This window comes from Athene noctua, chromosome 17 (genome assembly GCF_965140245.1).
Source record: "Athene noctua chromosome 17, bAthNoc1.hap1.1, whole genome shotgun sequence".
In the NCBI taxonomy this organism is placed as follows: domain Eukaryota; kingdom Metazoa; phylum Chordata; class Aves; order Strigiformes; family Strigidae; genus Athene; species Athene noctua.
The window spans coordinates 8,795,308-8,809,789 of record NC_134053.1 but is presented as its reverse complement, the minus strand read 5'-3'; the positions used below and the strand labels follow the sequence as shown (position 1 = coordinate 8,809,789).

General features: G+C 43.9%; 1 protein-coding gene across 4 annotated transcripts; it reads left to right on the top strand.

Moving 5' to 3' along the window:
- The first annotated feature begins 236 nt into the window (after positions 1–236).
- Positions 237–11,580, top strand: PGAM5 (PGAM family member 5, mitochondrial serine/threonine protein phosphatase). Of its 4 annotated transcripts, none has more exons than XM_074921528.1 (7): positions 237–441; positions 535–578; positions 4,571–4,749; positions 6,090–6,215; positions 7,401–7,489; positions 7,833–7,963; positions 9,856–11,580. In XM_074921528.1, the coding sequence occupies exons 1-7, from the start codon at positions 292–294 to the stop codon at positions 10,004–10,006; spliced, it is 870 nt and encodes a 289-aa protein (XP_074777629.1). In that variant the 5' UTR covers positions 237–291; the 3' UTR covers positions 10,007–11,580. The 4 variants fall into 4 exon arrangements, with proteins under 4 accessions (XP_074777629.1, XP_074777628.1, XP_074777627.1 ...); XM_074921527.1 differs by having other exon boundaries at positions 7,830–7,963; XM_074921526.1 differs by having other exon boundaries at positions 237–578.
- The last annotated feature ends 2,902 nt before the right edge of the window (positions 11,581–14,482 follow it).

The following is a 14,482-nucleotide window of genomic DNA, read 5'->3' as shown; positions in this document are numbered from 1 at the left end:
GCCCTGACCCCGGAGCAGCCCGGCTGCGGGAGGCTGAGCTGGGGCTGAGCCGAGGCCGGGCTCCGGGCCCCGGCCGTCGCCAGGCGGGCTCACCCCCGGCCCCGAGCGCCTCAGCCCCTCGCCCGGCCGAGCGGGGTCGCCCTGGGCGGCAGGGAGGGGCCGTGCCGCGCCCGCCGCGCCTTCGCGGAGGAATCTTGCCCCTCGCCGCGCTCCGTCCGGGGCGGGGCGGGGCGGCGCGTCGCGCGCTGCGGGCGGCGCCGGGGCTGAGGGCACGCGGCCCGCGCCCGCGCCATGTCGTTCCGCCGTGCCTTGGCGCTGGCCGCCTGCGGGCTGGCCGGCGGCTCCGTCCTCTTCTCCGCCGTTGCCGTGGGCAAGCAGCCGGCCCGTGGCGGCGACGCCGCCGAGCCGCGGCCCGGGGGCTCTGCTGCCACCGCTGCCGCCGTTCCGGCCGCCTCCGCGGCGCCGCCGGGTTTGCTGCTGCTGCCGCCCGCCGCCGCCGCCGCCTCCTGCCCGCCGGCCCCTGGCTGGATCGAGAGACCCGCCGGTACCGGCGGCTACTGGGACAGCAACTGGGACAGGTAGGAGCGGCGGGACTGCGGCGGCGGGGTCGCCCTCCCCGGCCTGGGCGGGGGATCGCGCTCCCGGGCGGCGGCTTTGGTGAGGGGTCCGGAGGGACCCCAGCCGCGGGGCAGGCGGCGGGAGCTGCCCGTCAGCCCCCTCGGTCGGAGCCGGGTGTGGAGGAACGGGTGTCTGCGGGCTCGGGACAGGGGGTGAGCGCCCCGCGAAGGGGAAGGGGCGAAGGGCGGGCCCCGGGCTCCCCCGCGGGAGCCGCCTCAGCGCGGCCCTGGGAGCCCCTGGACCGCCCGCCGCTTCGCCCGCGGCGAGTGCAGAGCCCTGGGCGGCGGAGCACCCCAGAGCCCAGTCAGGAGCCCGCAGGACTCATTCCAGGTGGGATTTTAGGTGGTAAGCTGTTCAGAGCAAAACATAGTTTAAATTCTTGAATATTCTTGACGTTCTGGAGCACCTGAGTACTCTGAAGGGGGATGCCTTCCCTCTGCCTTGGTCTAGTTCAGAGACTTTCCCCACTGCAAAGGTGCACAGATCCCTTTATTCTAATGCCTTCATCCAGTGAGATTGCAAACCTCAGGTTTGTACAGGTAAGTGTGAGCACTCTGTCGAAGACGTGCAAGGTTTTTTTAACTTGGTATTAACCATACCTCAGTATTGCTCTGTGTCTACACTGAGACTTTTCTGTTTCTGTGACTGAAAAACGTTTGCACGTGGTAGGTGTGTATTAGGCCCGCTGCTTATGCCGACCATGAAACTGCAAGTTGGCGTTCTTAAACCCTTGTAAAGGCAGTGTTGCTTTGAACCTAACATAGTTGTGTTCTTCATAGTGTTGAAATACGTTCGCTCAAGGGTTAACTACATTTTTTCTGATTCTTTAATTAGAATGTGCAAATATCTGTATTGAGCTTTGGCTCATTTAGCTTCTGTCTGGTAGAATTATCTCCTCAGGGAGACTTATGTCAGGCTCCAGTTTAATAATAGTAAATCCAAACTAAGCACTAACAGATTTTTATTGTGTAATGCATCCTGTTTTGATTTTTGAGATGCTGCGGAATCAAATGTTCATATAAATAGGGCTACATACACTAGTTATAAAAATAATTTTATTAAATAAGGTTGTACCTGGTTACACAGTTACATTGAAGGAGATACTGAAGCTACTTGCGTAACTGCAGATCCTGGCCTTTCTGGTTCTGCAAAGTGGTTGATTTTCTTTAAGGGGTTCTAAAGTACTTTCAGACTCGTGTAACTTTATTTTTTACCAATTTAGGAAGGAGAGGTAGTGCAATAACTGTTGCAGCAGTCACAATTGCCTGGACAAATATAGCTAGATAACATTTAATAGTAGTTAAGGATAGTGTACTATACTGCCATTCGTCGTAGTGTACAAACAAGTGGAAGTATATTATGTAAACACATTATCACAGATCAATTTTAGTTTTCTGCTGCTTGGTGTCTACCAGTTGGTGTGGTATGGCTTTGACTATACCTGGCTGAAGTTATGTGAAGTTGTTAAATGACATATAAATACACAAAGCATCTGACCACTTCTCTTTGGGGGGAGTGGGGAATGATTTGCAAAGTGAAGTCATGAGCAAATAACTAGATATTACAATATTTTTAACAACTAATGGCTTGGCATTGCCCCAGCCTATGTGCAGGACCTTGTACTTGGCCTTGTTGAACTCCATGAGGTTGGCACGGCCCCACCTCTCCAGCCTGTCCAGGTCCCTCTGGATGGCACATCCCCTCCCTCCAGCGTGTGACCGCACCACACAGCTCGGTGTCATCGGGGAACTTGCTGAGGGTGCCTCGATCCCACTGTCCGTGTCACCAACAAAGATGTCAAACAGCACCAGTCCCAACACCCACCCCTGAGGACGCCGCTCGTCACTGCTCTCCACCTGGACATCGAGCTGTTGACCACAACTCTGAGTGTGACCATCCAGCCAATTCCCCATCCACCGAGTGCTCCATCCGTCACATCCACGTCTCCAATTTAGAGACAAGGATGTCGTGTGGGACAGTGTCAAAAGCTCTGCACAAGTCCAGGTAGATGATGTCAGTTCCTTTACCAGCACTGTAACCCTTTCATAGAAGGTCACCACGTTTCTCAGGCACAATTTCCCCTTAGTGAAGCCATGTTGGCTGTCACCAATCACCTCCTTATTTTCCATGTGCCCTAGCATAGTTTCCAGGAGGATCCACTCCATGATCATGCTGGGCACAGAGGTGAGACTGACAAGTCTTAGCAGTATTAAAAGTTTTCCTGGTCATAAACTTTCTAAAACTATCTTATGCTAAAGATATTAAGCTTGGTTATCTACTCATGACTTGTTAAAGCATCTGTTGCTTTTGAAAGCACATGTCTCTATCAAGTAACTTCAAAGATGTTAGGGAGGAGAGGATGGGACTTTCATCCAGGCATTTCTTGTTACGTGCTTCTGCAGTTTTCTGTTTTTTTCTGTTTTTCTAATATATTTTTTCAGCAATGTATTTTTACTGAATCAGAGGAAGTATGCTATGAAATAGGAATGGAACTTCTTGTTATTGGACTGTTGTTTCATTTCTGATGCCTTGCTGAACTTTAACAGCTTAAAGAATGTGTTGAACCTCATTGTTTAATAGAAATCAAGTCTTACCAGCAAAATGGATGCAGGGCTTTTTAAAGCCAGTCTGGCTGTGAACTGTAGAAATCAGTATGTGAAGCAGCAATTTTCTGTGACTAAAGTACTCTGTCTCAAACTGGATAAAAATTATATTCTGGCTTTAAAAATTCTATAGACAAATAAAGAAACAAGTTTAATTATAATAATGGAAGAAGTGAGGTCTGGTATGAATTAAATTAACTTCTTTAGGCATGAGATCAAGGGAAAGGATTTATGCTCTGAGGTGGAGAGACGTAGCAAAAGGATTTGTATTAATGGGGTAGAGGATCAGTGCGGAGACGGGAGCAGAAAACTAATCTGTGAAGGATTTGGACAGGGTTGATGATGATGGCACAAGTGTTGGTGTCAGTGGCGAGAAATCTGTGGCACTAATCTGTGGTACTGGGGGAGGGAGGAGAGGATCCTCTGTGACTGGTGTCCTCCTGAGGAACTGCATCAACGGCCTGAGAGATGTGCAGGAGGGAAGGTTCTGGTATGCTGGAAGGGAGGCTAGTGTGTGGTGTGACCAAATGGAAGAAAGATTAAAGTGGCATGAGGGGAGGGAGTGATGAAAAAGTTGAAAGGATAAATAAGCACTCTAGGCTGAAAAATAAAAAAGTGTTACCAGAGAGCCCTAATGTGACCTAAAGCACAAAATAGTTCTCAATGCACACTGCTGAAAATTGGAGTCTTTCTAGGATATGGTTGGGGGGATGTTTAGTCATTGAATGTAAATGTGATTGGTGAAGTGCAAGTTTTGTAGGTGTTATCATGGGGCCTTCTAGATACAGAATGTTTTCTTTATGATCAGTCAGCACTCTTCCTCTTTTCCTGGGTATCATTCTTGGTTAGTTTTTCTTGTCAAAAAATCTACCATTATACCTGTGACTGAAAATCAGTGAAAATCCCAAGAACAACTATTGAATTGACAGAATTCAAATACGAAATCTCTGCTAGTGTTTATTATAATCTTCTTGTCCAGATAGACTGTAGCTTTCATATGTTTCAGTGTACACCATCTGTTTGCATTTGGATTTAACTTTTTCTGTTGCGTTTGTTGCTTTTTTTTTAATCCCCCCAAGATTTAGTTGAGAGGTCGCTGTTATGGCTAACAGCAAATTTATCTGTGTCAGTTACACCTTTTAACCTATGGCATTAACTTTTTTTAATGCAGGTTTTTATTTATAGCTCTTGCACCATGGTTTGAATCAGTTTTGCAATAGAAATGGCTAAACAGTCAACTTTAGTACTTCAGCTATATCTAGAAACAAGGCAAGACTATCCAAATGTAAAATTCCTCTGCCTTTTAGTTTCCCCTATGTAAAAATGACATTTTAAATGTGTTTGTTTAGACGTGAACCACTGGCTCTTATCAACCTCAAAAAGAAAAACGAAGAAACTGGGGAAGAGGAACTTGCCTCACGCTTAGATCACTGCAAAGCAAAAGCCACCAGGCACATATTCCTTATCCGTCATTCTCAGTATAATTTGGATGGACGTGCTGATAAAGACAGAACTCTGACCCCGCTTGGTATGTTTTTCTAGAAGCATTGTACTTTGCATTTTGAGAAAATGGTTTTTCGTGTGCTGCTGTCCTGATGAGTACAGGTCAGTAACTCAGCTCTGTTCTGGGTCTCACTGCCAAACCCTAATCCGCTTTCTGGATTCTTTGTGGCAGAAAGATGTCATGAGTAAGTTTGTGTTTTGTGTTTTTTTGATCCTCTAAATCCAAAAATTAAAACATGCTTTGTGGAGTTCTAAACACACTCAGTTATAAAGAAATTTCACAAAGGAAACTTCCAGTTATCTTCGGTTTCTTAAGCAAACTTTTGTGCTAAACTGACATAATTCCCCAGGGCTAAGGCTTTTAAGCTTAGCTCTATGACTAACTTTGGGATAGATTTCTCTTGAAAGATGACTTGTTTCTGTTAGTTAATTTTCTGATTTATTAAAAAAAAAAATTACCCCTGACTTTCAGTTGGAGTGTTTATAATTAAATACATTTAACTTTTGCTACTAAGCACTGTTTCTGGGAATACTGGTAGTTAGTTACATGAGGTAAGGATAACCTCTGTCTGTGTTAATTCATTGATCCTGTGATTAGATCTCAATTGTTTATTAGTATTATTTTAATGGTGTACTTTAAAAGCAGTGGACGCTTTCTTGTTTATATGTATTGCTGAGACTGTTTTGAAGGGGAAGAATTATTATTGTGCAGTGCTGATTGAGATTTTGGAAGTCTAGTTCCAAATGTTCAGTATAAACACCTTTTTTCTTCCCGAGTCTTAATCACCAGTGTGCAAACAGGAGTCAAATGTTAATTTCAGGACTAAAGTGCTATTTTAAACTGGTAGCAAATTTTTCACCTACCTACCTGAAAGATGGAATGAAGCCTTCCCTGGCAACTTCTGTGGTTCTTAACTGTTCTGAGATGATGTTGCCTTTATGAAAAATGCAGTTCAGGTCTGAGTGGGTCTGTTTGACACAGCTTCCTCTTCTGTGCTCCCTGAACACAGAGATGGCACATGGCTTGGGGCAGCACTGTCCTTCATTGGAAGTGCCTCCCTTGGGATGGGGCTAGCAGGGATATCAAATACTTCAGTGAAAGTCTCTGCATAAGTTTGGGAAACATTTTTTATTTTAATGAAAAAAACCCAAGGACTAATTTTTCCTGCTGATGGAAATACAATTTGAAATTGTCCAGCTAATAAGCTTGATCTGAGTAAGTAATGACTCTGGTAAAAATATTTTCCAGTTACTTTTTGAAAGGAAAAAAAACCCTGACGTTGATGGAGACCTTTTATGACTTTTTTGGTAGTTTGTGTGAGGTGCTTACATGAATGTCACCAATTTATATAATGAATTTTTAAGGTCGAGAGCAGGCTGAATTGACTGGACACAGGCTGGCAAGTTTGGGATTAAAATTTGATCAGATTATCCACTCCTCCATGACTAGAGCAACTGAAACAACTGAGATTATAAGCAAACATCTCCCAGGTAAGTGACTTCCCTTAATTTTTCATTATATTGTGATCTGTAAAACTGCTTCCAGTAGAACTCTAAGCTTGTCCATAAGTTTGAGATGTTATTTAGCCAATTTGCAGCCTTGTATGAATATGTCTGTATTTATAAAGAAACAACCCTAATTCTGCTTTTTTTCCAGTTCATCTCTAAAAATACAAGAGGGATCTGCCCTTCTGAGTGGTTAGCTGCTACCTATATGTACTGCTTTGTAGGAGAACTCTGCTGGCTACTCTTCACTTACATGTTTTATAAAGCAAACACTGTCACAGGTCATCAGGATTGGCTCAGACCTTAGTCTCAGGACAATAGCGCAGGAGAGAGGATCATAAACTCCAGTTCTTGTATGCTTGCTGGGGTAGTTATCAGGCCCACCTTGTGTGCTGTGCTGCCCTGTGTGTAGGGGAAGATGTAGCACACTCACAAAGGTGTAGGGTTTTTTTTAATGTGGGTGGGTGGCTACTTTTTTTATATAGGTGTTTGGGGTGGTGCTGGTGTTTAGTTTGTTTTTTGGGGAGTTTTCTTCTGCTGTTCAGACATATCAGTATCTAAATTGACCATAGATAATTGTCTGGTATTTTAGCAGATAATCAGGTGTGACAAGCTGAAAGTCAGTTCTATTAACCAATCTGTATTTATTTTCTTAAATGTGCTGTTTCAGAAAACCCCCCAAAACTAACAAAACAGAAAAACCCAAACACCCCCCCAAACCAAACAGAAAACCCCCACCTAAACCCTCTTTCCTTCCTCAGAGTAAGATATTAATATTTTAAATATATATATTAAATATAGAAAGTATAGTATTAGCATTATCTTGTATTAATTAGCAGTAAGCATTAACTAACATACAACTTTAGATTAACATCCTTGCAAATACATTTCTTCAAAGTGCAGCAGACTGGGAAGACTCAACTTGCTGTGCCAGGCTGGTCTGGCTGTACTTAGTTGGAGTAAACTTCATCCTGCTGCTGATGAAATAGTTGTGTTGGAGAGATTCACACACCTTGATAGGAAGTGCATAGACTAAAATGGTCTTTAGGATGGAGAGGAAGACTTCCTTGAAGAAAGATATGAAAAACATGTTGACTGTAGAGTTGTGGGCCTGTTTGCAGTAGCGTGTGAAGTAACAACTCCTTTCTGAATGTGCATTTAATATTTCAGGAGTCAAAAAAATTAGTACTGATCTGCTGAGAGAGGGAGCACCTATAGAACCAGACCCTCCAGTCTCTCACTGGAAACCAGAAGCTGTGGTAACTTTTTATTTAAAGTTGGTGTTTTGTTTTGGGTTTTTTTTCTGTATTTGTGTTTGGGGGTTTTGTGGGGTTTTTTAAATATACTTTGTTGGCTCTAATAATAACTTGCAGTGTCTGAGGTGATGCTTTTCATCACAGACATTAGATAACTGCCTACTTTTTTCCTCTCCAGTAAGTGTACAGGACAGTTAAAATAACTTAAAATCCTTAAGTATTAGTGCAACCTCTGGCGTGCATCCCTGTAAAGAACTCTTCAGAAGACACAGCCCATCTGCAAACACAGGCAATGGCACGTGCTGCTTGGAGCTGTGTTTAATTCTGAACTCTGTGCCATTAGCAGTATTACGAAGATGGAGCTCGAATTGAGGCTGCTTTTCGAAACTTCATTCATAGAGCTGATGCGAAGCAGGAAGAAGACAGCTACGAGATCTTTGTCTGCCATGCCAACGTGATCCGCTATATTGTGTGCAGGTACGTGCTGGATTGCGTGTGCATTCGTGTTCTGTAAAAGGTCGTGGTGTTACTGAAGGAGTGTGGGGTGTGGCACCGCTCAGCTCGGAGATGGCGTCGTTTGGCTGGTTCGAAGCGGTGGTTGATGGGTGCCTGCGCTGGGAGCAGCTGCTTCTGCAACTTCATCACAGGATTAATTTGCAGAGGGAAGACAGATTTGAAAATTAGAACACTTCCATTCTGATTCTAAAGTGAAAATGGCTAAATTGGTGAGACTCAAAACATTTCTGTGTGTCTAAACAGTCTCTTTAATACCATAAGCTTCTGCTTCCCATAAACCTGAGGACAGTGGCTGTGGGGACTATTGGAAAATACAACAAATAAGAGCATCTGACTGGATGTGTCTTTTTGGGGTGATGTGGATTTGATCTTACATAATCAAAGATTGATCTGGTTTTGGGAATTCTTTACTAATGGAAACTTTTGTATTATGTGCAAGTTGTATTAGTGTGTTTTTGCAGTAGCATCCTGTATAGGATCAGAGGGAGAGTGGAGCTTTCCACTAACTTCAAGGTTGCTCCTGAAGGAGAAAACAGTTCTGGACCTTTGCCTGCCTGTCTGTTAGCTGTGTCTGTTTTATTCCTCTTCCCTATCACCAAAGCACCGTCTCTAAGATAATTTGTCTTAAGCAGGGCTGATGTGCTTAAACTTCAATCTGATCAATACCTACAGCAATTTCAGTTAGCTTGATTTAGCTGAGCTAGTTAAATGCTAGCCTGTCTGCTCTGTGGGCTGCTTTAGAGCTCTTCAAAATTGCTATACTTAAAATTATTGATTAAGTAAACAGAATATTCTTTCCTGTTCCAAAAAAGATTGTCTTGCTGCTACCTAGGCTTTTCCTGAAATACTTGTATACTTTTTCTCTTTGCTGTTTCTTCTCTCTTCTTTTTAAGTGCTTGTGTGCTTTCCATTCCAGGCTATCAGCTATCACAGTTGAACACAATCCATATAATGTTCCCTTTGAATTTAGCTTGACTGTAGCTTTACTTAATTTCTTAGCCTTTCTAGAAGACTCTATAAGAGCCAAAACCAAGTTAACCCTCAGTATCTGAGAACAAAAGGTGTTTGAGACAACTTTGTGTTTCCTCCAGCTGTTTACTACAGTTGATTGAAGTCCTGAGGCTGTTCAGTTAGGAATTCTAGAACAGCTGGAGACTGTCTGTGACACTGTGTTTCTACCGAAAGCACAAGGTACTTTCTCTTGCCACTTCTGGGGAACAGTATAGCTGAGGGAAAGTAGCTGTGGTGGATTTCTTCCATAGGGACATCCAGGCAAGTAGAACGAATCCCATCTCACCTCTCCTCTGCTGTCATTACGTGCCTGCCCATGCTGGTAAGGCTAAAACAGTGTGGCAGAGGACTATGCTGTCTGCCACTTGCATCTTTGCTCAGCGGAGGAGACCGCTGGGGTGTGAGCCATCCTCTGTGCCTGTCCTGAGCCGCGCAGGGCTGGGCTGCCCTTGGCTGAGTGACCAGCTCGAACCTGTGCTCTCTGTCCTCTGCGTTGGTACGAGGTTGCTCAGAGTGTTCCCAGCAGCTTGACTGCGTTAGAGCTGCTGCTTTCCATCCTGCGAAGCAATCCTGTCTGCAGCAATCACACCCATCTGCTGGACTCTGCTTGTGCAAGTGCAGTGCTGGCACTGGTCCAGTTAGCAATGCTGAGATCTCATATCAGTTGCACAAGAAGAATGTTTTTCCAAGGCTGACTGACTGGGAGCATTTGCATGCAAGCTGCAGAAGGGCCAACAGTTTAAAAAAAATTTTTTTTTTACTCTGGAGCAGAAGGTGATGCTATGACGGCATGCTAATATAACTGTTTATGACTAAATAATACAAGTTTTTTTTTTTAATAGAGCCTTGCAGTTCCCCCCAGAAGGCTGGCTGCGAATGTCTCTTAACAACGGCAGTATAACTCACTTGGTGATACGTCCGAATGGAAGAGTGGCACTTCGAACACTAGGTGACACAGGTTTCATGCCTCCAGATAAAATCACACGCACCTGAATGAGCAAAACTGACGGCTGGCCAGCAGCTGCCTCTAGTCTCTTTGCACTAGTACATTCAGCTATGGTACTGCTAGATTTTTATCTGTTATATTGGGATGTGATGCTGTCTTAAAAATGTCCTACAACCCCTTGCCTCCTTCATACATATTCATATCTGCCATTCAGTCCAGAAAAGAAGAAATCTTTGTAAGCCTGAAGCTGTCCAGTCCTCAAATGTTCCCCAAAACGCAAAGCTGAGCTGTGGAATAGAGACTGAATGTCCTCATGCTCAGCACTTGCAAGAGCACTGACTTCCCCCCACCCCGCTGTGAATTTCTGTAACCAAAGCTTGTGCCTGTGGGTATTTCTCTTGTGCAGGACAGTAAGTGGTGTGGGAACTGGAGGGAACAGCCTTGTGTCACACTGCAGCTAAAACTGAAGATGACCCAGCTTGTTTCAGCTCCTGCAGAAGTGCCAGATGGGCTATTCTGCTGTTCAGACTTCAGTTTGTGTAAGCTGTTGAGGATGTGTGTTTATGTTGTGTCATTGTTTCCCTCTGCCCCTCAGAGCTCCTGTAAACTGTGCCTGGAGGTTGCAAGCATAAAGCAAAAAGGGTAAAACAAAAAAAAAAAAAAAAAAAAAAATTGCCTCAGAGCTGTGGTGCTAGAACTAATTGCTGCTTATACTAAGTGTTCCTCCCTCCTCAGGAAGTACTTCAAGCTATTCTGAACAACATTTTTCAGTCTTGTAAAGCCTTTAACTAAAACTTGGTCTGTAGAAGGATGTAGAGATGAATTTGTAGCAGTAAAATGGAAGGAGGAAAAGCAGCAATCTTCTGAAAGTGCTTCCAGTTACTCTTACATTTTTGAGTGCTTTCTCCCACTGATTTGTATTTGTTGCTACCTGGCTTTCTGAGTAGAGAAATACCAGCACCGAGTTCAAGGTAGAGCTGCTTCAGGTCAGAGGTGCTGCACTATTGGAGCAAACTGGTGCTTTAAACTCCTGTGGCCCGAGGGGTGACGGAGTCTCTGTGGGATGGTGGCTCTAGGCCAAGGGAGTAGTGCAGGTGTGGGGGCTCCTTGGTGCTGGGCTTATCCTGGGAAAAATGCCAGTGGCTGAGAAGTGGGGAGGGCTCAGAAGTGTTTCCTCCTAAGGATATTTGCTGGCACCAGAACCAGTATAGTAACTTGCTTCACTTAGTACCTGCAATGTTGAAAAATGTCACCATGGGCAGAGTCTGCCTTGGTGCCAGAGCACATACTGTAGGGCAGCAGATAGAACTGCACTTGTCTCACATGTTCTCTTACCACCACGAGGGAGCCCCTGAACTCCTGTCAGGGCTGTGTGCAGTATAATCACAGCACAGCCGAGCGAGATGATGTTTAAGGGCTTGTTTGGAACAGGACGGCTCTGGCAGGATGACTGCGAGGAACCTGGGGTTAGTAGGGAACAAAAAATCCTTGTTGTGTAGTGCAAGTTGTGGGGGCAAGAGGAAACCATCATGATGTATCTCACTGATGCAGTGAGAATAATTTATCAGTTTTTTGTCTATTAACTTTTTAAAAGTTTTGAATAAAATAACTGGTCTGTCTTTGTTTCTTGTCTCTTAGTGGAGTAGCTGTAGGCGGGATGGCTGAAGTGCTGCACAGTGACTTGGCGAGCAGCCTCTGTGCCCCGCATGTCTGGGTTAACAGTTAAGCACTGTTACCACCTTTGTTCTTTTACCCCCAAGGAGCTGAAATGTAAACCCGAGGTAGGAGCGGGCTCAAAGACAATTCTCCTCGGCCCCAGAGTGGGTGCCAGCACTGCTGTGCAAGAACCTGGGGCTCCAGCATGCCAGGGCTGTGTCACTTCCCACCACATGGAACAGGAGCCCCAAAGCCAGAGAGATGAACATTCTGTGTGTTTTTGTGTGTGTGTCTGCACTCACCCTTCCACACCCCCAGGTTCTAGGAGGCCACACCACACCTCTGCACATGTACAGAAACAAACATTTTCAGTGGCACTGAAGCTGTGGAGAGGCAAGGATGAAATGTAAAATTCGAGTATGTAACTTTTACAGCATTTGGAGTTCCTCTCAAACATTTTGAAATTATTCTTCAAGTCTTCCCCTGCTGTTGTGCACGCACACAAGGATGCACAAAGTTGGAGTAGGGATGTGCTGTGTCATGGTATCAACCCAGGTGCTCCTCACCATGCCCATACACTAAACACAGTGTGACACTTTCAGCTACTCGTTTATTTTTTTAATAGAAAGCAGGGTAACTGTATTTTTTATGTGACACTTGGCTAATTAAAAAAACACCCACAACTAATCTTTTGCACCTTTAAAAGTGAACTTTTAGCCAAGAAAACACAATTCTAGCAGTATCAAGCTGATTTAAAGTGTCTCCACAGGCTCAGTGTGGAAGAGCTTTCTTCACAACCATGAATGATCAAATCGCTACATAAATTACTGTTCTTTTTAATAGCTGAAGTAAATATAGTGTTAGAAAAATGACCTCTTAAGATGTGGTACAGCTGGACTAATGTATTTATATAACACAGTTTTAAAAAAAAGTCTCCTGACTGAATGAAAACAACATTACAAAGTGAAAGGCAAGGGTTGGGTGGTGGTAGAGGTGGAGGGGGGGTGTGTGTGTCTACATGTACATACCAGTAATACACATTTAAATATTAGAAAAAAGAAAGACTGCATAACAAAGGTAAAAAGGCCAAAGTACCAGAGTGTTAGTATTGGTCTCCTGGCTCTAGAACAAGCTCTTAACACGTAGAAGGGCATCGCTGCTGTCTGACAGCCCAGGCTGGAGAACAGCAGCTGCACACACAGCACCTCACCACCTGAATCTGGCTTTGACATGGTATTAAGCAATTACTCATCACCTGAATAATTTCCCCAGAATGACAAAGACATCATTTACATTAAATTATTAAAAAACCCCAAACCTGGGGAAAAAAAGCCACACCAAAAAAACCCACAAACCCAAACCAAAAAACCCAAGCCCTTTAAAGTAAAACTGTAGGAACTGGGGACCTAAAAAAGTTGTTTCAGACCACAGAGACCGCTGCATCAAAAAACCTCATTAAAAAGTCAGTTAATATACTCGGTAACATAGCGGGTTATGGGTTTTTTTAAAAAAATGTTTCTTAGAGACACCACCCCCATTGTCTGGAATATTGCTGAATGGCGGTCATTCGTGTAAAGTAGCTCTTCCTAATGTCCAGCTCCTTGAAGATAGGCTTAATTATAAAGAAAGAGCTAAATAAGCCTTTTTAAAGAATAATTTCTAAAAGAGGAATGCTCTCCTATAGTGGAGAGCTATCGCACCAAATAAACTAGAAAGAGTGAGACATTAAAATACGTCCTGTTCAGAAAGCCCAGAAGAAAAACTGTATTTTACGTGCCCATAGTAAGTGGATGCCACTTTTTTAAAAACTTCTAAAAGAACAAGAATTTAATTAAAAAAAAAATATGTTACAAAAGGCACTATTAAACCTGCAAAAGCATTAAGTGCAGTTTTTTAGGTCTGTACCAAATCCTGATCCTGCTGGAGGGTGCCCAGGGAACAGTCCCTGCCCTGGGGGCTCCCACTGCCCATCCTGCCTGCAGCTGCTGCCCCCCCACCTCCTCCCCTGCTGTGTGATCCAGGGACTCCCAGTCCAGCCCTTTTTTACCAGCACAGCCTTGGCAGATTTTCACTTTTACCTTGCAATGATTGATAGGTTTGGTTTTGTTTTTTTCTCCTTTTAACTAGAGAACTGTTTCTGGAAGCCTTTCAAACAACATTACAACCATTAAGCTTGATACGGAAAAAACTCTTGAGTTTTGAAAAGTATTCTTCAATCTCTGCATCAGACTGTCGAAACAAGTCAGTCTTACAGAAGGCTAAAGAATAAAATTATTGACTGCTGTAACAAAAACTCGTTACCACATCAAGACTAGAGACATAGTAAAAGCTTTGATTTCAATAAAAATATTTTTAGACCTTATTCCTCTCTCTACAGTTGGGAAATAAGGAACCACATGATGGGTCACTGGCTACCACTCTAATATATTACAAACTAGACCGTTACAGTATGTTGCTGGTAAATTGGATTAAATTATTGCTGATGTGCTTTTGTGTAATAATTATTAAAATCTGCTAATGTTTAAAAGCTTCTGTGGGAAAAAAACAGCTAATTTTTAGATTTTTTTTTCATCTTCAAACTAACATTTAAAGAAATATCAGTAATTTCTACAGTGCCCCTTTGCTAAAGCACTCAGTGTATCATGGTGGTTAGAACAGCCTCAGAACAAGCAAAGTCTCAAGGTTTTCTGTGTAAATACGTGCACATCTACACACATATATATATAAGAGTGTGTGTATTCAACTGTCTAGACCAAACTGCTGGCTCTAAACACTCCCGTTCTGGCTACGCACAGGGTTTCACATTCATACTCTGTACTGGAAAGCTGCTGCTTCCCAATATCTTCTCTTCACTTCGAGCATTCCCC